This window comes from Neopsephotus bourkii, unplaced genomic scaffold (genome assembly GCF_033783945.1).
Source record: "Neopsephotus bourkii isolate Nb327-2 ecotype Australia unplaced genomic scaffold, CSIRO-AGI_Nbou_v1 NB_690, whole genome shotgun sequence".
Taxonomy (NCBI): domain Eukaryota; kingdom Metazoa; phylum Chordata; class Aves; order Psittaciformes; family Psittacidae; genus Neopsephotus; species Neopsephotus bourkii.
The window spans coordinates 3015723-3037241 of NW_026901189.1; the positions used below are offsets into that span (position 1 = coordinate 3015723).

Here is a 21519-nt window from a genome sequence, read left to right on the forward strand (position 1 = left end):
TACGCTTTCAGTTACACTTGAACAAATTTTCTACATGAACTTGCTCTTCCATAAACCATATAATCAACAGAAGAACAGAGATTATTGACAGACATCGTAATATCCTTTAATATTACTGGATGCAACTTATATTATCTTCCATGCAATTTGACATGAATTTTAAATAGATTAGTAGAAGACTGGTTTATTTCTGCACCACTTCAAATAACTGTGGCTATGACAAGTGTAAAATTATAATGTAAACATATTCCTTATGGTTGCCTAAACTCATGGCTTCCTAAGTGTCATCAGATGCATGTAAGATCACCCTAGCTAAACCCTGCTACTTCCAGATGCAGAATATCAACATAGTGTGTCACCTGCCCACCATTGCTAACATTTTTTAAAGTTTAATGTAAAAAAAAAATCCAAAAATTGCCACTAGAGGTTATGCTGTTTCAAGAAAGTCAATGAACATGACTTCTAATTGTCAGCATGTAATAAACACATTTTACACTTTAAGATTTTTTTCTTTACTATGACCACAATTGAGCAATATATAAGTGGTTATTTTCAGCTTCTGGAGCCACTAGAAAGATAAGAAACCACACAAAGCAGAACACATACTCTGCTGAACTCTAGCATCCTGAGATTCATGTACTCATTCAATTTGGTCCTATTTCACTCACAGCAATGCTTATGAGGACCAGTATTTTGTTCCCTAGAAGGATTTTCATCAACTTAGGCAAAAGTCAGAGCAAATAAGTATTTGCCCATATATCAGATTTTTTTAATCACTTATAGCTACTACTTTGTAATTAAGTCACCACAATTTCAAAGTTTATGTTTACGTGTCCACAGACTGTAGTTTTTGAAGTATAAAAATCCAGCAAATATTAGAAAATAAGAACAGAAACCTGCAGCATCAGTAGCATCAAAAAAAAGATACCTACAGTTTTTTTCCAGACCCAGCAAAAGCACATGGTAAAAGGAGACTGTTTCTTACTAAAAATACATTTTCATTGCTGTTAATGCCACCTCCAGTCACCAATTCGATCTGTTGACTTTTGCCAGATTACAGTCCCAACCTTAGAGACACTCCAGCAAAAATGTTTGGGTTGGTACTTTTAGTTGCAACTACCCTCTCAGACTACAAACTCAGACTTACTTAAATTTGGTTTGTATATGTAACTACGATGGTAAAAGATACAAAGTAGTAGCCAAATCTCATACTTGAAGGAGGCTGAGCGATGATAGTGTAATATTAATTATAGTTTAACTTTCCTCTTACTGAAGTATGATTAGCAATGCAAAGACAAGACAGGGCTCTAAGTAGAGACAATGGGGAAGCCCAGACTCACAGGCAAGGACTGGAATGGCGATGGAGACCTCTAGTGGGAACAAGGAGGGAAGCAATCTGATGGTCCAAAAGTCACCAAGGTGCTATTCCTCCAAGGTGCTTGTTTTCTGAAAGAGCTCTCTCCCAGCTGTAAACTTTACACTCATACGTACATGATAAATAATCAGTAAACAGTCCACGTTACTTGTTTGATTTTGTTTGATATGACCAGCTGTTCTAAAACTTCTCGGGAACGATCTGCAAAAGAACCAAGGAATTTCTTGTTATTCATTCAGAATACACCTAAGTGGTGTTTCAAAATTAGGTTAACAGCAAAATAATTCCTTATCTGCATGTATGCTTATTACTGTAATTTGCTATTACAATTTCGCACTTCAGACACACCTGCAGTAATTCAAAACTACTCAATTTTTTCTCCAGTTATGTAACTGCAATGCATCACCAACCAACCAAACTTAAAAAACTCAAGATATATCATAACCTCTCTTAGATTTGTTTTGGGCTGACCAGTCCTTCTCCATTCCACTGTTTCTAGAATGGCTACTGTTGCATACTTTTGGAATAGAGGAGGGGTTTAAGATGCTAACACGTTTCTGAAGTCTTATCATCAACTTTGGGTCTTCATCAGAATGTTGGGCTAGGGGGGAAGGAAATTTAAAAAAATCCAAGTTCAGAACCAACAACAAAAATTCCCTCTCTGATGGTTTCCACACATCAAAGCAAAACTCTCACCTTGCTTTGAAAAATCTCAGAGTATGATTATTAATTTATTATTTTTTGTTTGGGATTATTTACAAAGTGTAGTGTGTGTTTCCAGAGAGCAAGAAGATACTACCAGGAAGTAATTACTCTTCTTGCTCCCTACATTATTTGACCTACCTGTTATCAAAGGGCATCCATGGAACAGAAAAATGTGTATCTTTGGACAACAAGTAAGAACCGCTTCCACAGCGACATCAGTCAGATTCACACAGCGTTCCATGTGGATCTCCTGTTACGAAAATAATAGTTACAAAAGCCTGTCAGGGCACCCATCATTTTGGAGTCAGACCTTTCCTTTGTCCAATCATTTTCAGAAATCTTGACCTACTATGCCTCTTATGAAGGCCATCTGCATAGTATCAGGGTTGTTTAGAACAGCTGGGATCAATGTTTTGCTACAGCTAAAGGTATAACCTGCTAAAAGACAAAGACATTTTCAAGTCAATTCTAGTATATAAAAAATATCTCACTGCTATTTTCTAAAAGACAGTATCATCTTGTACTACATCACTTATGAAGACTAGATTCAAGACTAAAAATTTTGTCCAAAATAGACAAAATTAGCCAGGAAAAAAACCAAACCCAAATCTAACTGTTTGCCCTCCAAAGAAAACAGTTCTATTTTTCCAGGTTATTAATACTGTCAGTTGACTCAGATTTGGTATTTTGTTTGGGTTTGGTTGTGGGGTTGGTGGTTTTTTTTGTTTGCTTGTTTTGGTTTTTTTATTATAAACTAGCAACTGTGACTTGTTTCCCATCTTAACTTCTAAATGGATAGCTTGGATTCAGAACCAATCTTTACAAAAGTAAACACACACAGATAAGCACTACATAAAAAAGTAGCTCATTTGTGGCAAGAGGTATGGGATGTCTCTTCAACATTTTATCACTGTCTCAGTGTCCAGATATTCTTTACGCAAAGACAACTTCATTTTCACGGTCGCTTTCACAGATTAAGAGATTTATCTGTGCAGAGCTGTTAACTGATTTCTTGTATCTGTGACATTATTCACATTACAACTTCTGCCTCAGTATTCAAGAGAATCAAGAAATAACTACACAGAAATCAAGGGAAAAAGTTAAGCATTCATTTGCATTTATACAGCTCTCTGAAAGAATGTGAGTTAAAATAAGCATACTACATTAAACAGCAGAAAACTCATTTTGAAAAGACTGAGCTTCTCAAAAAACTAGTCTGGGGCACTGCTACAGAGAGACAGAGATTGAAAATATTCAATTCATAACCAAGATCAGGCCAAGTGTGTACATAAAGGCTAACGTCAGTCGATAAAAACTGGCCTTCAGAAGTAATACTGATAATAACTTTAAAATGCAGGCAATTGCTTTAGTTCATTTCTTTGTTATTAGGTTACCTTTAAATTTTCTGAACACATTCCACTTACTAGTGCTACAACACCATCATCTGTTACCTAGAGAAAAAAATCACATTGTTATCAATACAGCAGATTAAAGCTCATTTTTTCAAACACAGCTATCTGGGGGTGTGCGGAAATGTTATTAATTTATTCACTCCCTACAGTCACTGAATACACTTAACATTACAGGATTTTCTTCCCAACTAAGCTTGTAGAGAAAATTACCCAAGTATAGCTTTTTTCAGTCTGTTACCTACTGCTGCATTATACTGCTGTGTGATCCAGCCTGCCTTTCTAAACAGATGTTTCCAACTGTGTCATTGCTGGTCCTGCAGCTTCCTTGCCTCACTGAACAGTGGCCACATTAGCATGGTCAGAGCACTTCAGTTTTTAATTTTTTAAGGCTTAAAGCACTTGTGCTCTACCCAGACTATTTTTAGTCCTGTTTTCAGGACTGCTGCAGATATTAATGAAATTTCTTGGATTGGGAAAAAAGACAAAAAAGTAATCACAGGAGCCTTTTATCTGTTGTCTTAGTTATCTGAAGCAAAACAGTTAACACAAGACGAAAATCCCTCAAACAAGCAGCCTTACAGCAGTTATGCACTTGCTCTAAAAGTTTCATCAAAGTGATTGAACAATGATTACCTGCAAGCACAAGGAGAGAGACAAAAGACATTCCTCTCCTTAGAAAGGCAATACAGGGCAATTTACTTGCTTGCTTCCAGGAACCAAATTCATTAAACTTCTTCACTTTGAAAGCTCAATTGGATGTCAGATTCATCACACAGGCTTTTTCACAAAGCTTATATTAGATGGCAGGAATAGTAGTCACCAAATACGCACAGTAAGGCTCAGCCAAATTGGACAGCTAGAATCCATAGACCACAAGCTCCATTTCTGTTTAAAGGTTTGTTATTCCTGTTGCTCCAATTGTTTTCTGGCCCTTTATTATCAGTCTGCCTTACAGAACTATAACAGAAAGGGTCAGATCAGTACAAATGGAGAACGGACAGGAATGTCCCAGCATGAAGGCATATAAAGGCCTGTAAGAACTGTCAGGTATTGTCAATACCTATCTTAGCAGGTCATCAAGATGACAACACATTTAGCACAAGACACCCAGATCAGAAGACAAAGAGCAGTGAATGAATAAATTCTAATAATTACCACAAGTGGGACAGAATGGAGAGAGTAATTACTGTCAGTTCCCAAAGGGTATAAAATGACACATCCAAAACCAACGGTTACCAATCTAAGATCAGCCTGAGTCTCGCCACGTCACTAAAACAAACCTGGACCAGACTGAACATTGGAGAGATCATCTGAATGCTACTGTCTTGTTGCTTGTGGGTATAGGGTTATGAGAGCATGAAACCAGTTTTGTATTAAAACAAAGTCCCCTCCCTTCCCTGCACCACTTCCATACCTTCTACTTACTGTACTTCATCTCTACAGGCACTAGGTGAGACCTATTTTAAAAATGGCTACATCACCTTGAAGCATTTAGTTCCTTTGTGGTCTAGCTCACATCTGCTTCCATATTCCTACAACTGAACTGTGTTCTCCTTTGCCTGTTCATTTATTTCCAATGTTCTTGCTATCTTATTCTTTCACACAGCTTTGCCAGTTACACTTGATACTTTTACTATGCATTCTGGCACTCAAACACAAGAGTATGGTTAGGCCTTGCGATCTCTCTCTCTCTCTATATATATATGCGATATATATTACATCTTGTATATGTTTCTATTTATTTTTGGTAAAAAAAATCAGAATTCTAGTGTATTATGATATCATTATCAGAAAAGAATTCAAAATGTGGAAACACTTAAGTTACTCATGAAACTTTCATCTCATTAAAAACATGGAAAATGGGGAAACTTAGTTATTTCCTATGAAGGCGAAAGGGAGCAAAAAAGTAATGAAGTAAGTTTGAAGAAATAGAGTTAAACATTAATAATAAAAATTACCAAGGAAAAGATTAAAATTACTTTTGATGCTCTACTTCTGCAAAATCAGAAAGAACAGCATCTAAGATAAGAACCTGTTGTGTGTTTTCCAAATCTGACACTTCATTATTAATTCTCTGTGCTTGACTCACATTCAACATAATCACTCACCATCACAGTCAACCAGATGCTTACAGCGGAAAACCCTTTCCCTCACTTCATTATCTTACTGTAATTATAAAGTATGTTACAGCATTGCTGTTGTAGCTGAGCTCCCCTTCTTATGCTGAATACTGTTGTTAAATTCTCTTACCTGCCCTTTCTGACATCTTAAATGTCATTCTTTCCATGTTGACTCCATAACTCTGACAAGCCATTCAGAAAGCACAGTGACTCCTAAACTAGAATTAATTACAGTGTTTACTTCTACTAGGTGCTTATATTGTTTGATATCCTGTATTATTATTATTCAGGTCAGTTTATTCTAACTAAAAGCAGATGATATCTGTCCAAGATTCCACTTTCTTTAAATGAAATATTTTTGATTACTTTACAACTTGAAGAAAATTATTGCTCTCAATAAAGATACTGAAAAAAAAATCTCCACTATTACACTGATTCTAATAAAAGTTTATGTTTGGTCCACAATACATGTTGTAGTATCAAAATGTGGGGTTTTTTTCTGGTTACCAAGATGCAAACTGTGTCTTTCTTCTTCCTTGAAAGGAGGAAATTGGAAGGACCTATGGTCCTAAATCTTGTCAAGAGTACAGCTAAAAAGATCCCTTTTCAACTTTATCATGACAATCTTATAAAATAAACAAATAGAAGTCAATTGGCCAATTGCCACCATAGCTACCTGAGTAGATGAGAAATCCACACTGTGAAGAAATTTGCAGTTTTCTCCTAGTGCTTGCAGAGACGCATCCATGATGCCCGAGCAACTGCCCAAGTTCACTATTTGTAGGAACTGGCAGTTGAGCGCAAGAGCAAGAACTCCACTGTCAGTTATATCACAGCACCTTTTAAAAGATGCTTCACACAAGTAAGGACAGGATAAGGCCAGTGCTATGACACCTGTTGGAGAAACAGAGCAATTTAAAGAATTACTCATTTTTTTACATAACCACCATGCTGAAACCAGTATGCTGTCCTCTGGTCATTGACTGCTTAACTTTCATCTCATGCCATCCCAGCAGACTCAGTTTTGCGGTTGGTTTCTTTTAATTCAAGAATAAGAAAATGACAATGAACAATGCCAGAGTTGATTAAAATTTCTAAATACTGAATTCCTTTCTGTAGTGCAGAGGGATACTTGAGAGATCTTAACATACATGAGGTATCAGCTCAGTGAGTGCACAAAAAAAGGCCAATAGCTCAAAAGCAGACTAATGGTAGTGCTAGGTCCCAGGTAAAAAGTGAGGTAAGAGGTTTTGTCAAAGGTCAATTCAAAACATCAAAGCAATAGCTCAGAAACAGGGCAGGAACCAGGTACACCTATGACACAGCTGAGGCCAGGACTTGAGGGTCCCTAGGCAGTTAGTGTAGGTGGATCTGGCAGGTGAAACCAGCCATGGCCATTAGGGTCTGTTGGTGCCCTAAGAGCCCAGACAGTCAATAATGACCAAAATATTGGTAGTCAGTAAAAGTACATGAACTGCAGATGCAAATCGTGAAAGGAACTTTTATTGTAAGGATGATAGAAACATGGTAATTATAGGGGTACAGAAAAATACATTACTTCTGGATAGATAAAAATAAACAGCTGAATGACATGTTACCATGCAAGGACTCCACAGAAGCATTGATAAAATAGCACACACTTGGGTCAGAACCACTTTGCAAAGAAGGACAGAACAGACAGTACTGGTAGCTGAATTTGACAAAGAAGTACCACTGGATATTGTATTAAGGGACATGAGATATTCCATGTGCAACCTACAAAGCAAATGTTTCCTAGTAATGACAGGGCTCAGATATTCCTACATGTGGTAGGCAACAGGATTGTTAAGACAAACAAAAAAGCCTCACTCAAACAAACCAACCAACGCCCCCACGCACACACCTAGTACTGAATTAACAAAAGGTCATGTGAATGGGTTGGGTTTAAGTCGGTTTGCTTGTTGTTTTTTTCTCCATGAAAACTGCGATGAGTGAGAAAGAACTGTTCCAGCTTAAATTAAAGGCTTCATAACTGATTCTCAATTTAAAAAGGGCTCAATTTAAAAGAAGGAGAGTTAGTAAAATTCGGTGGACTAGGAACTTGCCAAGAAAGAACTAGACTTCAATTTTAATTACAAAGTGATCAGGAACCTCTACCCAAACAGATGAAAAATATACCTAAAAAGCTTCAGGCTTAGCTGGTACCTTAAGAACCGTATTAGAAATTAGTGGATAGATGAAGCCATGGAGGAAAACCATCACAAACTGTATCTCAGGGGTCAAAAAGTGGAATGAGGTGACATTGAAAAATCAACAAAATCCACTTTGAATAGTTTAACCACTTAAAAAATGCACCAGTTTGCAGTGGTTAAGAAAATACAAACCAGGACTGATTTAAAGTATGGTATACATTAGCTCAATACTAAATTAGTATTTTGCCACAATTTTCAATACAGATGAGTAAATGATGGAGCAAGGAGTAAGTCTAACCAAAAAGACAAAACAAAACTTGTGGAAAATAGAATTCAGCAAACTTAATTCTTTTAAGCTAATAGCTCCTGATACTTTTAACCTCCAGTTTCAAGTTGTAATGATACGCAGATTGACTCCACAACTCGTTAAAGTTGTAAAGTAGGTATGCTTTTATTCAGCGCTGAGGTGCACGGGGATAGCTCCTCCAAAGTATGCACACCCAGGGTCGTTTTTCCCTCTACATTTATTCTCATAAGGTATACATATGCATTAGATTACTCGATACGCCTACACATATTAAGTATCTATCCCCGCTTCGTATTATAATGGAGCTAGAAGCCCCTTTGCGCCTGAGCAGTGCCCCCCTCTGGTCATGGGCTGGGGTCTCAAGATGAAGTAAATGAGTCTTCCTCTTCTTAAACTTTTCACCTTTCAGTCTTCATGTATGGCCTTAGGGTTTGGTCGGTGTCCCAGTCATAAACCATCTGCTTCTCCCCCTTATCAGTAGAATCAGGTGTCTGCTTTTCCTTATCAGTAGAACCAGGTGTCTGCTTTTCCTTATCAGTAATTAGTGCCTTTGTTCTGCTTAGTAGGCATGATAGGTATATACAACAGACAATACTTTTGTTTTAGCAAGCGAATTCCTCTAACCCCCTTGTACATCGGTTAACCCCGTATCAGTAACACCTAAAATCCTGAAGTCCTAAAGCAAGTCAAGTCTTTTAAGTCAGACAAGATACTATAAGCTTATTTAATAACAAACACATGTGGTGAAGCTTCAATCCCAGTGGTGTTGGAAAGGCTCTGAAACAAGTTCTGAGGAAGGAACAATTATGATGAAGTGGAACAGATTATCAAATGTAGCATAGTTTTACCTGAAAACTATCATGAGAGTAACCTGATAGCTCTCTTTTGTAAGTTAATCAATGCTCCAGGCCTGTAATTTACACAACCGTGTAATTAGTATTGGTGTGACATAGGGGATTTTTTTAAGCAGCATTTACCCAAGACATTTTTTGCAACTTACTCCAATCTAACAAGAAAACTGAAACAGAATTAAGATCCCTGTTACCTGTGCACAGACAACATACCTTCTGAAGTGATTCCAAATCTGTTTTCTCTGCAAGAGTTTAAGTTGATTTTTTTCAGTTGCTTGCAGTTATGAAGCTGCAGTAATGCATTATCTGAAATATCACAGTCTCGAAGGTCTAGAGACTCTACAGCAGGGTGCAATACCTGTAATGAAAACTTACTGTTTCAGGCAAACTCTGCTATGTCATAGAACATACCTATTTTTATCTAAAATCCTTGTAATGTTAGACATCACATAGAACTTTTAAAAAATATTCACTAGGGGATGGGGTTACCAGTTCTAAAGAAATTCTAAAGAAAATATGGTATATTTGCCACAACTGTTCATCCCCTACAGCATGAACATTCAGTTTCTGTGATCACATCTACAGTAGGAGCACATTAACACTACTATTTAAACAGTGGAAATAGTGTTTTGATGGTGCAGTTGCTATCACTAATGCTTCCACTAGCTCACCTATGTTTACTGAGGATAACACCCTCAAAGTCTTACAATTTTGATGGCAGTAATCTGAAGTGTAAAAATACACTCATGGTGATCAAAACTTAAATCCACTGAACAGAAAAGGGTAATGTTTGAAATATATTTTGCCCCAGTGTATTTCTGTCACCTACACACAGGCTCTTTTTCTCATAAACAAGCAATCCCATTATCATACCATGAGAAGGTACCAAATCCTCATTAAATAGTCTGTTTCACTCCCATAAGACCACAGGTTGGATTTTGTGAAATCTTCCCCAAAGGGACATTTATGAAATTTAGACCCAAAGCAATGGAAATCCTCAGATTTTAGTAACAATAGCCATATATATAACCTCTAATTTAATTTTCAAGGATTCTCACTACTTTTTAATAAATACTGTTCATAGCTCCCTCTTGTGCAAACAACCTATACCTTCATTGAGCTGTCTTTCAGAACAAGCAAGCGTTAAATCAGATTTTCACATTACTTTCTATTACTCCTTTCAGCTTGCAATTCCCTTCCTTAACAACGATAAAAGCATACAGTAGATTTCCACACACAAGCAAAGGTAACAGCATAAGTGACAGGCTTGTTAAAGGCCTATTTCTTTCTCAGGTTCACCATTCTAAGAGGCACAGTAATGATATTACAAGGAATACTTGTTTTATGTTTTGCAAATATATAAGGTGCTGAAATGTTTACTGACAAAGTCAAATAAGTCTCTTGAAAAACAAGCAAAACTTCAAAACTTTCTGATTGCTGAATGGCAGACCTCAGATAGCTCTGACAGCTAAAATCTAATATGTTTCAAAAAAATGGAACTTTAGATAGAATAAGGATTGTTTGGATGCAGAGTTCAGGAGATTGAAGTATAGACTTATATCTTGTGGACGCATGCTGAATGGCTTTATAGATCTTTATGGTAAAAGTGAACTGGAGTAAGGAGTTTAGCATGTATGTCGTGAAAGGCTGCTCCAATGAAAAAGCAGAGTAAGGGAAAAAAAAGCAGCATGGTAACACAAATCTGGGAAAGAACAGGGAGTTAAGAAATGACATACAAGTTTATACATAAGTGCAACTTAACAAGAATTTCTACTGGAAGATCTTTAACCTTAGGCAAAATACTTAAACACCATAGAAAGGACATACATAAAAGCAAATGAGATAACACAGCCTGGAAAATTCCAAGAGAATAGACCTAGCTACAGTACCCTGGAGATCATGAAAGAAAAGGCCAGGACAGAAGTAACAGAAAAGAATAAGAATTCCTTATCTGTATGGATGACTAATTGAAACGCTGCATATGTGTCACATGTAAAATATTTCAGTCATACATGATGTGAACAAGGAATAGTAAGAAAAGCTAATTGACAGAAGCCATTTTTGCTATGCTAAGCAGAAAAAATATCTGCAAGATGACAGAACAGGAAAACCGCAGAGCAAATTGGTATGGAGAAATGCTGTGAGTTCAGAATCCAAGAGGTGGCCAGCGTGTTTTTAAACATACAAGTGAAATAAACCTGGAAACTGTTAGCAAAGAAAGCTAAGGTATAACATGTCTAAGGAAAGTGATGACAGCTAAGGCTGTAACTGCAGGAAATTACAGGAACAGAGAAAGGAAAAAACACGTGAGAAAAGTAACCAGCACAGAGTATCCCTGTGTCAGAACGGAAAATAGTCTCCAAAGAAGGCACAGCTGAATTATGAGAAAGATGAGATATTACAAACAGAGGAAAAGACTGTATCTTAAACTCTCTAGTTTATTTCCAGACTAAAGATATCCTAATAGGTTTTGCACATTTATAGACACATGATCATGTGGTTTTTAATTATATGTATTTCTTAGGATGCTTAGAAAGGATTACTTACTGAAAAGATACCCTAAACCAAATTGTGCCAACTCAAATCTTCCAAAATAAGATAAATGCGTAAGACTCTGATTTTTACTCAGAGACTTATTTTGTACAATCCAAAAATGGTGTATACTAAAGATAAAATTTCTTGTTCATAAGTTTTCCACAGTACTTCTGATTCTGCCTCTAGTCTTGGCTTCACTCTTCTGATTCTAAGAAACTGGTATTATTTGCTTCTTCCAAGTTACAGGTCAAAGCAGGAATGAACAGGGAGTCATTCACTTTACATTTCACTAAGGCCAACCTTTAGCTTTCCTCCATTCTCTCACCTCCCTTTGAAGCTAAACAAGATAGCAGTAGATAGATACCAAAATAGACGTGCCCCTGAATTTGCAGCTAAAACAAAAGCCATTAACTGGTTTCATTTTGAAAAACTGGCATACATCAGTGAGCAAAAGAGATGAAAGAATTTGACCATCGATTTCTAGCCCTACCATCATCATATAATGTATTTAAATTTTAATCATTTGAAATATGGAGATCATGTGCATAATGTCAATATAACATAAAAGAAATCTAACAAGTTCTTGAAATCTTTTTGTTACTAAACTATGCACTAGCTTCTTGAAACATAGTACATTCAGGAACAGAAACTGGTTTGCAACAGTCTAGTTTCCCATACTGAAAAGAGATGATACACGTCACTGAACAGAGAACATTTTTATCACTGCAAACATAATCTTATTACTACTAATAAAGGTTAATGAAGGCTAATGAAGTTTAAGAAAAAAAACTGTAGAGACATACAGTAAACAGGCCTGAATTTATCTGTTGTCTAAAGTAAAGTTTTAGTTTAGCTCTTTCTTGTGTATTAACTAGCACAGACAGTATAGTTTTGAATGGGTTCTTACCTCACTGATATTTGAATCAGTTATTTGCCCTTGCCTACTCATTAATTTAATCAGTTTATCCTTTATGTTGGGTGGCAATGACTTAATATCTGCAGCATATCTGGAAAGGTTCTTTGTCAAACACTGAAGGCATCTGAAATAAAGGAAAGTTACAGTATAGTTAAAAATAGGCATTACATATTAGAATTAGAACAATCAAGCCATAAGATGTCATCTTCTGCATTGGCTATGCTGCCTCCAAACCTTATCAGTTCCAGCTGTTCCGTGCTACTACCAATTCAGTTGTTGCCCTTTGGGGTCAATCAGCTGATCCTTCTGTGGCAAGTGTTCCCCAATCAACTCTAGGCATAAATTAGCCTCATTCACTCCAATCAGTAACCCAGCTCACAAAATGAGTTTGTTGGTCATACATTCACAAGCTCTAAGAAAAGCCTTTTTACCAGCAAAGCCTCCACTTGGTAGGCAGTACACCTTCAGTTAGGACAGCTAGTTCCAGAGAAGGAACACCTTTGATTCACCTCAGCTAAAAACGTTAAGGAGTTATTTTCAGATACAGTGTTTTGTTCACTGCCTAGTTTGTAGCACTCTTTTAATATGAATTGTGCTGTGTAACCTTGTGCCCAACTCTCTTAACTTTGTGCTTAAAACTAGGTCTGGTGACAGAGGTTTGTCACTTGAGACATAAATTTTTCTATCTTAGTATTATCTTTACTAATTTTGTATTAATAAATCATGAAACTGTGAGGTCACAGAAATAGTACTGCCAAAACAAGTGGCTGAGGGCAGGGGGCAGCAGCAGCCTAGAGTTAAGCCAAACGAGCTTTAGCATACAGCCACAACTCTGGCGTCCCAAGGGACAAGCTTTTTTCCAAAGGAACCTTGTCTGGCACCAGACTGCAACTAAATCACAACAAATTAAATTCATACCAATTGAAAACTCATGAGAGGTCAAAATATTAAGGCTCTACAGTCTGAAGTGTGGCCAGATTTAAGCAAGGAAAGAAGCAAGATTTCCAGTGTGGAAGCACATTAAAAAACCCACTAAAGTTAGCACAGGGCAGTCAGGGCACCTCTAGCAGGTCACTGCAGAAGACACTAACTAGAAGACACTGATTTCAAGCTGAATCCAAGCAGAGTGTAAACACAGGCCTGGCTTGCAGTGTATCAGCATGAGCTGCTGTTACATAACCTGAGCACACACCCCAACTGCCTTTAACTTGTTCCCCTGGAGATGTGTAAGAATGCAATATCTTCACCCAACTGTGGTGACTGCTGGATGAACTTGGCTAACTGACACTGAGAAGCCTGTACATGGCTCCGAGTCAGTGCACATTCAAGCAAGTTACACCACCCACATTCTTTGTCTTGAGATTAAACAGCATACCTACATGTAACATTCCTTTGCTTAACTGCAGAAATAAAGAACAGTTGTTTACTTCCTAAAAGAAAATCTCATCAAAACTCCAAAGCCTGCAGCAAGTGTGACTCTCACCCCAGACCGGATCCGCACAGCATGCTGCTCAGTGTGAGGGGGCTTGTCTCATGCTGCCATAGCCAGGGTCCCCAGCGTCAGAAGGAACAGCAGATTGCTGTCATGTTTTCTACTATCCTTTATGTAATGAACCAGTTAACTAGCCTTGAAAACCCACATCTTTCCTGTGGAGATCCCAAATAAACCAGCACCTCCTCAGTGTTAAAAAAGCACCTATCTTTGGCTAGGGTGAGTCAAATAATAGTTTCTGAGCCTTTTGGGGGGCACTTTCCATGTGGCTGTTCCCTCTTGTATGATGGATGGCACACAAATGGGCAAGCAGTCCTCTATCATACAAGGGCACACACTTCAGTCACGCGCTAAATGCATATTTTCATATGACTCTACATTTTGCCCACTGGGTAAATGAACTTCTTTGTCAATTCACCCTGAAGGAGGCCAACTGTCACCATATACTGTAGTACATAAAAACTGTGGTATCTAAAAACTCAATACAAATTTAGGTTTTTTTCTCTTGAAGATAACTAAGTGGCTAATATAGACATGCCAGAGCAGGGACCAAAGAGACTGACTGACTTGGTTCAAATGTGCAGAAAATACTTCAAAACCTATACAGATACATGGAAATCAATGTAAGCTGTGCCAAATCATCTGGTTACATTTAACTGTCTCTTGCCACATAATTTTAACCTTAGCTTGAGGAAAGCTTATTAAGATTACTCATATTATTTTTCAAAGAGCTGGTGGATATTCTCAGGGTGCATTACTGTTCTACAGTTTAAACAATTAATCATTTCAGTTATGTTTTCACTGTTATTCTACTTTATAAGAAACTAAACCACTTGTTGGCTACACCAGGGAAACCATGTCATATTCAGTGCTTTAAAATAAAAGTCTAACTGTATTGTTTGCTAGGTAATTTCAGTTGTCAAATCAAATACTTTATTCTTATGCTGTCACAAACTCCTTCCTGAACGCAGAGAAATCTGACATAATGAAAACCACAAAGAAAACACCATTCAGTGGATTCACTGGGGCCAGGTGAAGCCAGGGATCCTCACCCATCCCTCCACATCCAGATGTGCCAGGGATCATCCCATGCTCTACCTGCCAAGCTGTGTCACTTTTGTCAAACCCTGCCACCTGTCCTGGAACTCTTCACATGCTGCCACCCCTGCCAAACCAAATCACTCACCCTGCCACCCCACCAAACCCCATCCATCACCTCTCCTGGGGCTCCCACTGAACCCTGCTGCCTGCCCTGTCACCATGACCAAACCCTGTCACCCACTGTGCCACCGCGGCCAAAGGCTTGCCCAACCGTGCCCCCCTGGCCAAACCCTTCCTCCAGGCTCCCCATAGGAGGCCCCGCGGGCTGCTCGGCGGCGATGCGTTTACTCGAGTCCGCGGCCCCGCTGTGAGCGCAGCGGCCTAACCCGCCCGGCCGGCCCGGAAGCCGCCGAACCTCCCGGAGGGAGAGGGGGCCGGCGGGCAGAGGGACAGGGTGTCGGGACGGCACTCACAGGTCCAGGAGGAGCTGGGCTTCCTCGCCGGCGCCGTCCCAACCGCCGCTGAGGCGGCTCATGGCAGCGGCGGGGAGCGGTGAACGCAGCACGGCCCGGACCCAACGGCTCCGGGGTACGGTACCTAAATGGCGACGGCTCTCTCAGTGCTGCAGGCATGACGGGAGATGTAGTCCTGCTCTCTGCCCGCCCTGGGATCAGCTCGGGGATCGTGGCGAGGAGCGGCGGGAGAGACTCGCGAAGCAGTATGGAAAGTCCCAAAACTCGCACAAAGTGTCAGTCTCGCCCCACTTCCAGCGCTTAGTATTTAGGACAGAGTTCTTCCCAAGCCGGGAAGAAGCACAAGGGGACTTGAGGAGGTCGGCAGCCTTCAGGCAAGGGGTGCAGGTGTTTCAACCAGTTTTTCTCATAGCTGGCATCATTGCAGTCATACCACAGCACCGGTTTTCCTAACCTCCATTAATCTGCAGAGATGAGAACCTGCTGCCTGCCAGATCTTGCTATTTGCAATTCAGTTTCTTTTTCCTTGTCTTTTACATTTCTGTCTCGATATTGTGGTATAAATTTAGACAACACAGTTCTTTAGACCTAACAGCATTATTAGCATATAATTGCTGCATCATTATCTTCAGACCTGTCACCCCTACTAAAAAGAACAAGTGATCAACTAAGATAAAGAAACCCCTGTTTACCCAGAATCTAGGAGAAACATGGGTTGCTGATGATTCCCAGGTAACTGCTGAAATCAGTGACTGCAACATCTGAATTAACAGATAAACCTCAAGGATGCTAATGGATGATGATACTACAAAACCTACAAAATGTACTTTATTATGATTGAATAATTAGAAATATGCATTAGTAGGTAATAGGATGGTTCATATCATACTCTTAGAGCATAAGCTATAAAATCACTTAAAGAAAAATCACTTAAAGAAAAATCACTTGGATGTTCCCGTTTTGGCTGGGACCCTTCATGCACATGGATAAATATTTTCCTTTGTAATTTTATTCAGTCAGCACGGGCCAGTTGAGATTTTTTTAACAAAAGCAGGAGGTACATGCAGCCAACAGAGCAAGCTTTGGTTTAGCTTTCTCCTCAATAGCACAAATGAGGCAACTCAGAGCCGCTGAGGGGTGCTTACTGTAGCAAGAACCGAGTGTGCCATCTGTGAGTTGCTTGGGAGCATTCTCATTCTATATGCAGGAGTCCTTTACTAAATATCCCATCACTCTTTTCTCCTTGTCTTATGACCATCTTTTTAAGAGGTGACACTGCTCTAACACTATGGAATTGATACGTGGATTGACTCCACAACTCATTAAAGTTGTAAAGTAGGTATGCTTTTTATTCAGCCCTGAGACGCACGGGATAATTCCTCGAAGTCATGCATGCCTCAGTCTTGTTCCCCTCTACATTTATTCTCTAAAGTTTCATATATTCATAAGGTTGCACAGTACGCCTATACATATTCATGTCCTATCTTGCTTCCTATTATAATAAGCTAGAAGGTCCTTTGCACCTGCGCAGTGCACCCCCCCTCCCCCCCGTGGTCGTGGGCGAGGGTCTCAAAATGAAGTAAATGAGTCTTCCTCTTCTTGAACTTTTCACCTTTTAGTCTTCACATATGGACTTAGGGTTTGGTCGGTGTCCCAGCCATAAACCATCTGCTTCTCCCCCTTATCAGGGGTCTGCTTTTCCTTATCAATAGCTGCTTATCAGTAGAATCAGCTGTCTGCTTTCCTTATCAATAGAACTAGGTGTCTGCTTTTCCTTACCAATAGAAGCAGGTGTCTGCTTTTCCTTGTCAATAGTTAGTGCCTTTGTTCTGCTTAGCAGGCGTGATAGGTACAGACAATATTTTTTTTAAGCAAGTGAATTCCTCTAAACCCCCTTGTACATTGGTTAACGCTGTATCAGAAGCACCAGTTTCCTAATAATTATTAAGAACGTGCAACATTTCCCTTAGTTTTATTATTCCACCTTCAAGTACCAGCTTTCTGTCAATCATTTCATGGGCAGAAGAAGCAGAAGGAAACAGGCCTCCTCTTTGTTCATTCCACTGTCACTTGGAGAAGGAAGTTATCATCAGTGCATTTCAGGAACCTCCTGGGTTGCTTGTGCCCTGCTTTGTTACCCCTCCAACGGATGACAGGGTGGGTGAAGCCCCCATGATAACCAGGGCTTGTGAATGTGAGGATGCACCTACTTGTCTATAGAAGGCCTCACGCTCTCAGTCTTCCTAGTCTGGTGGCCTGTAGCAAACCCCCATTGTAATATCCCTTGCCCCTGCCCTCCCTTTAATCCTGATCCGTAAGCTCTTGGTCAGCTCTTCATCCATCCCATCTTATTTCTCTGTCATACGCTGCTTGAAATTTTCAGAATGGCTTTCATTTATTTATTTTTTTTTTACTACAGATCTTGTGACTGTTCACTGTCTACATATTACAGTATTTTCCCTACATAATGCCTTTTAGCCCATAGCATGTATTAAAGAATTCCTAATTTCCCGTGGAAGTTCAGATTTTTCTTGAATTATCCCATATAAAACTACTCCAAGTTCTTTGGAGTGATGCAGCCAGTTTAATACGTTCCATTATGTGCTCTGAGGTCAAGCTGAGTGGTCTCATTGCATAATTTAATTTGAAAATAACATTTATGATGCTTCTGTGGATAATTCATCCCAGTTCTTGTTAATGCAAATCGCATGGCTGCAGCTGTGTTGGCCTGCTGATTCAACAAGGCAGTCTTCACCATTCTTGTGAAACATTATTGTAAGGCAGTGCTTGAAGAGCTAGTTGGAGTAGTAACAGCTTAATTGTTGTAATATAAAATACAAACAGGTCACTCTATGCCTAATGCCTTCCTATGAGCCTATAATTGCTCTCTTAGTATCAGTGTCCTGATTTGATCTATTATTGCTTCTAATATCTTCTTAGCTCCATATTATCTGGTCCAGGCAAAACTGCATTGGTCTTGATTACACTGCCTCCACTGAACTCACACTAACGACCTGGGCTTTGAGAAAGTGTTGCATGCCAGTCAGAGGCCTGAGCACGGTTTTGCTTCTATTCTCAGGAACAGAATTGAGACTCAAAACAGAGTCAAGCACCAAGGAACTGTATTTGCACAACAACAGGTTTGCAAATTCCAGAGAGAGAGAGAGAGAGAGAGATGAAGAGAGAAAAGAAGGAAAGTAAGAGGGAAGAATAAAAGAGTTCACAGCAATAGCTACTGTGGAGGATGGATGCAGCTTAGTCTCCACCAAATCAGTGGTTGGGACTTCATACAGATGGTTGGACACAGGCCTTGGGAGGGATAAAAATAAAGAAGAGAAAAGGAACCAGGAGAAAGAACAAGGAACTGGCTCTGAGCAAAAATGGAATGTGTAGACACTGCATTTGCAATAATGTGATTATAAGATGCTGTGTTTGCAATAATGTGATCATAAGACTAACATGAGATAAGCCTGTGCAAAGAAAAAGTAATAATGTCATAATCTTGTGATCAATATTTTGTATAGAAATAAGGGGAGTGAAAATTGCTGTGCTGCACTTTGCAGGGCTGGGACAGGGGCTATAAAACTCAAGCTGTATTTCAATAATGGGTCTTCTCTTCACCTCATGAGAGGAGTTCGTGTCATCTGTTGTCACAAGCTACCATCCCAGAGCTATGGCATCCTGACAGTCTCACTAGTTTCCAAGTCCAGTGAGGAAAACATTCCCCCTCATGCTGGTTGGTGCTGTTCTTTTATAGAGTTGTCATGACCTGCTCTGCTTAACCATATCCTCCATGCAGCAGCAGTAGTGTGCATGCCCAGTACCATCACTAGGGGGTCTTCCAGAAGCTTTAGGTGGTCCTCAGGGGTCTCCAGGCTCCTCCATCTCCTTGACCCTGGGTTTGTGCATATACACAAGGGTTTGGTAAAGTTTCTCCAAATTGGCTCTCCCCCGTTGTTCCAAGGTGTTGATGGTTTTCCTGCAATAGCAATGTTGGGACAAACATCCTGCACCAACATCCACTGTGGCAGTGGTGTCAGCAATGTTGGTTTTTGCTGATGCTCTCTTCGGTGGTGCTTTCACCGACACAGTCTCTTACACCCACTGATCAATGCCCAGCTTGTCCCTGAGCAGTGACTGGCCTCTCCTGTCCAACTCTCCCCAGTTTATGTACTGAGCATAACATTCTATGGTATGGAATATCCCCTTGGCTAGTTTGGGTCAGCTACCTTGGCTATGCTCCCTCCTGGATTCTCAGTTTCCCATGCTCTGTTCTTCATGGGCAGAGCATGGGAAACTGAGAAGTCCTTGATCAGGCTAGGTATTACTTAGCAACAAGTAAAACATCGGTGTGTTATCAACTTTATTCTCAGACTGAAGCCAAAACACAGCACTTCACCAGCTACTAGGAAGAAAATTAACTCTATCCCAGCTGAAACAAGGACAGTACCCTTAATACCAATTATGTCATGTCACATCCGACACTGGCAAACACCATCACCTTTCCTGTTTTTGATATATGCACACAGAGATATCTTTCACTTAGTCTGTGGACCATCCCTATAAAAGTCTGTTAAGTTAACTTAGTCCATGACTTTGGGCTCCATCTGTCACAACAGACTTTCACAGGGCAGTATGCTGCAGAAAAAATGGACTCAGTCAGAGATCAATGTGGTCAGACCAAAGCTGTTTATTACAAAGCATCTATCCTTCTTATACTGTTCTCTGCATCTGCTTACAATAGCTTGCTGTATTATAATCGGATACATATTCTTGTAACACACAGCAACTCCAGCTACATATACAATAGCTCGCTGTATAATATTTTGACACATCTACAATAGCTTGCTGTAGTATCATTAGATACATCTTCAATAGCTTGCTGTATTATGATTGGATACATATACAATAGCTTAGTATATTATGTTTTGATATATATTTTTGCAGCATACAGCAACTAGTATACAATTGATCAAATAAGCGTATGGGAACTTAACCTTTAAAACTTGCTAACAGTTCACTATTTTGTATCTTAGCACATTCCTGTTTCTTCTTATCTTGCTTGCACCGTTACTTTTGCTTCCTTACCCACGTCCTCCTTCACCCTCAGTTCATGTCAAACTCCACATAGGCACTTGCTGACTTGGAAATGTGACCAATCTTTGCTAAAAATCCATCCACAGCAGTAGAGGTAGGGTGTGGTGTTGTACTGCTGCATGCTGAAGCCATTTCCAATTCCAGCACCACTGCTCTTGTCCAGTTTCATCAAAGTTCATTCTTCATTAATGATGATTGAAATGGAGTTTAGAGTGGTGAATACAGGTGCTGCTAGACACCCGCTGTGATGGTGGGTATCTAGCTGCCATAGGAGTGATAATATAGAGTATTATATTGCAATAAACATCATACAGTTTAATTAATTGCCTATTTTCACCCAAAATCAAATCCCCCTGACGCATGGACTAGATTTCCCCATTCTCCTGCAGTACCCACCAAGTGCACCAAGGTCCTTGAGCAAAACCAATCCCACAAATGGACTTGCCTTTGCCTGAGGCAGGAATAACCTAGACTGCTTTCCTGTGTCACCACCAGACTTGCTTCTCAAGGCCCAGGATAGTGTTCTGGGCAGTGGTGTGGAACACAGCATAGATTTGCAGCCATCCTGTGGTTGCTTCCACCATGGTAAGCATATGGTGCTTGCCTTGGCAAGTTAGTGGGAGTGTCATATGGTCAATCTGCCAGGCTTCCCCATATTTGTACCTCAGCCATCCTCCTCCATAGCAGAAAGTGGACCTGATTTGCTAACCAGTCTGTTTCTAAATGGATGTATGTGACATTTTTACTGTGAGCACAATAAAAGTTGTAGGTGAAGTTAGACATTTCATTCACCTGGTAAAATAAAATTATTCTCTTTTGCCGAAAAAGGTTTTGCAAGATTAATCAATGGAATTGTAATCACTGAGTTGCAGTTTGGGTATGTCTTTTGCCGTTTTGGGTCTTACAGTGATCAGTGCTTCCATCTCTGGGAATCATTGGAAGTCATTACAGTTCTTTTTCTCCACATCTCAATGTCCTTTGAAGCTGGATGTGGTAGGGTCTCTATGACCTGCTCCTTAGGTGC

At 39.6% G+C, this 21519-nt stretch overlaps 1 protein-coding gene across 2 annotated transcripts; it reads right to left on the bottom strand.

The window, feature by feature from the left end:
* Positions 1–496: 496 nt before the first annotated feature.
* On the bottom strand, positions 497–15891 carry AMN1 (antagonist of mitotic exit network 1 homolog). Of its 2 annotated transcripts, none has more exons than XM_061353757.1 (7): positions 15399–15891; positions 12384–12516; positions 9155–9299; positions 6289–6506; positions 3475–3531; positions 2219–2330; positions 497–1576 (listed from the first exon to the last, which is right to left on the bottom strand). In XM_061353757.1, the coding sequence occupies exons 1-7, from the start codon at positions 15458–15460 to the stop codon at positions 1503–1505; spliced, it is 801 nt and encodes a 266-aa protein (XP_061209741.1). In that variant the 5' UTR covers positions 15461–15891; the 3' UTR covers positions 497–1502. The 2 variants fall into 2 exon arrangements, with proteins under 2 accessions (XP_061209741.1, XP_061209742.1); XM_061353758.1 differs by lacking the exon at positions 15399–15891 and adding an exon at positions 15216–15392.
* Between the last annotated feature and the right edge of the window lie 5628 nt (positions 15892–21519).

What these genes read in the sequence shown, in the direction of transcription:
- AMN1 (XM_061353757.1), bottom strand. Translation starts at nt 15,460, where the DNA reads ATGAGCCGCCTCAGCGGCGGTTGGGACGGCGCCGGCGAGGAAGCCCAG. An exon ending in TGGATTTCTCATCTACTCAG is followed by an intron (nt 3,532 to 6,288) that starts GTAGCTATGGTG and finishes TTTTTTCTCTAG; the next exon opens with GTAACAGATGATGGTGTTGT. An exon ending in TGTGTTCAGAAAATTTAAAG is followed by an intron (nt 2,331 to 3,474) that starts GTAACCTAATAA and finishes TTTTCGTAACAG; the next exon opens with GAGATCCACATGGAACGCTG.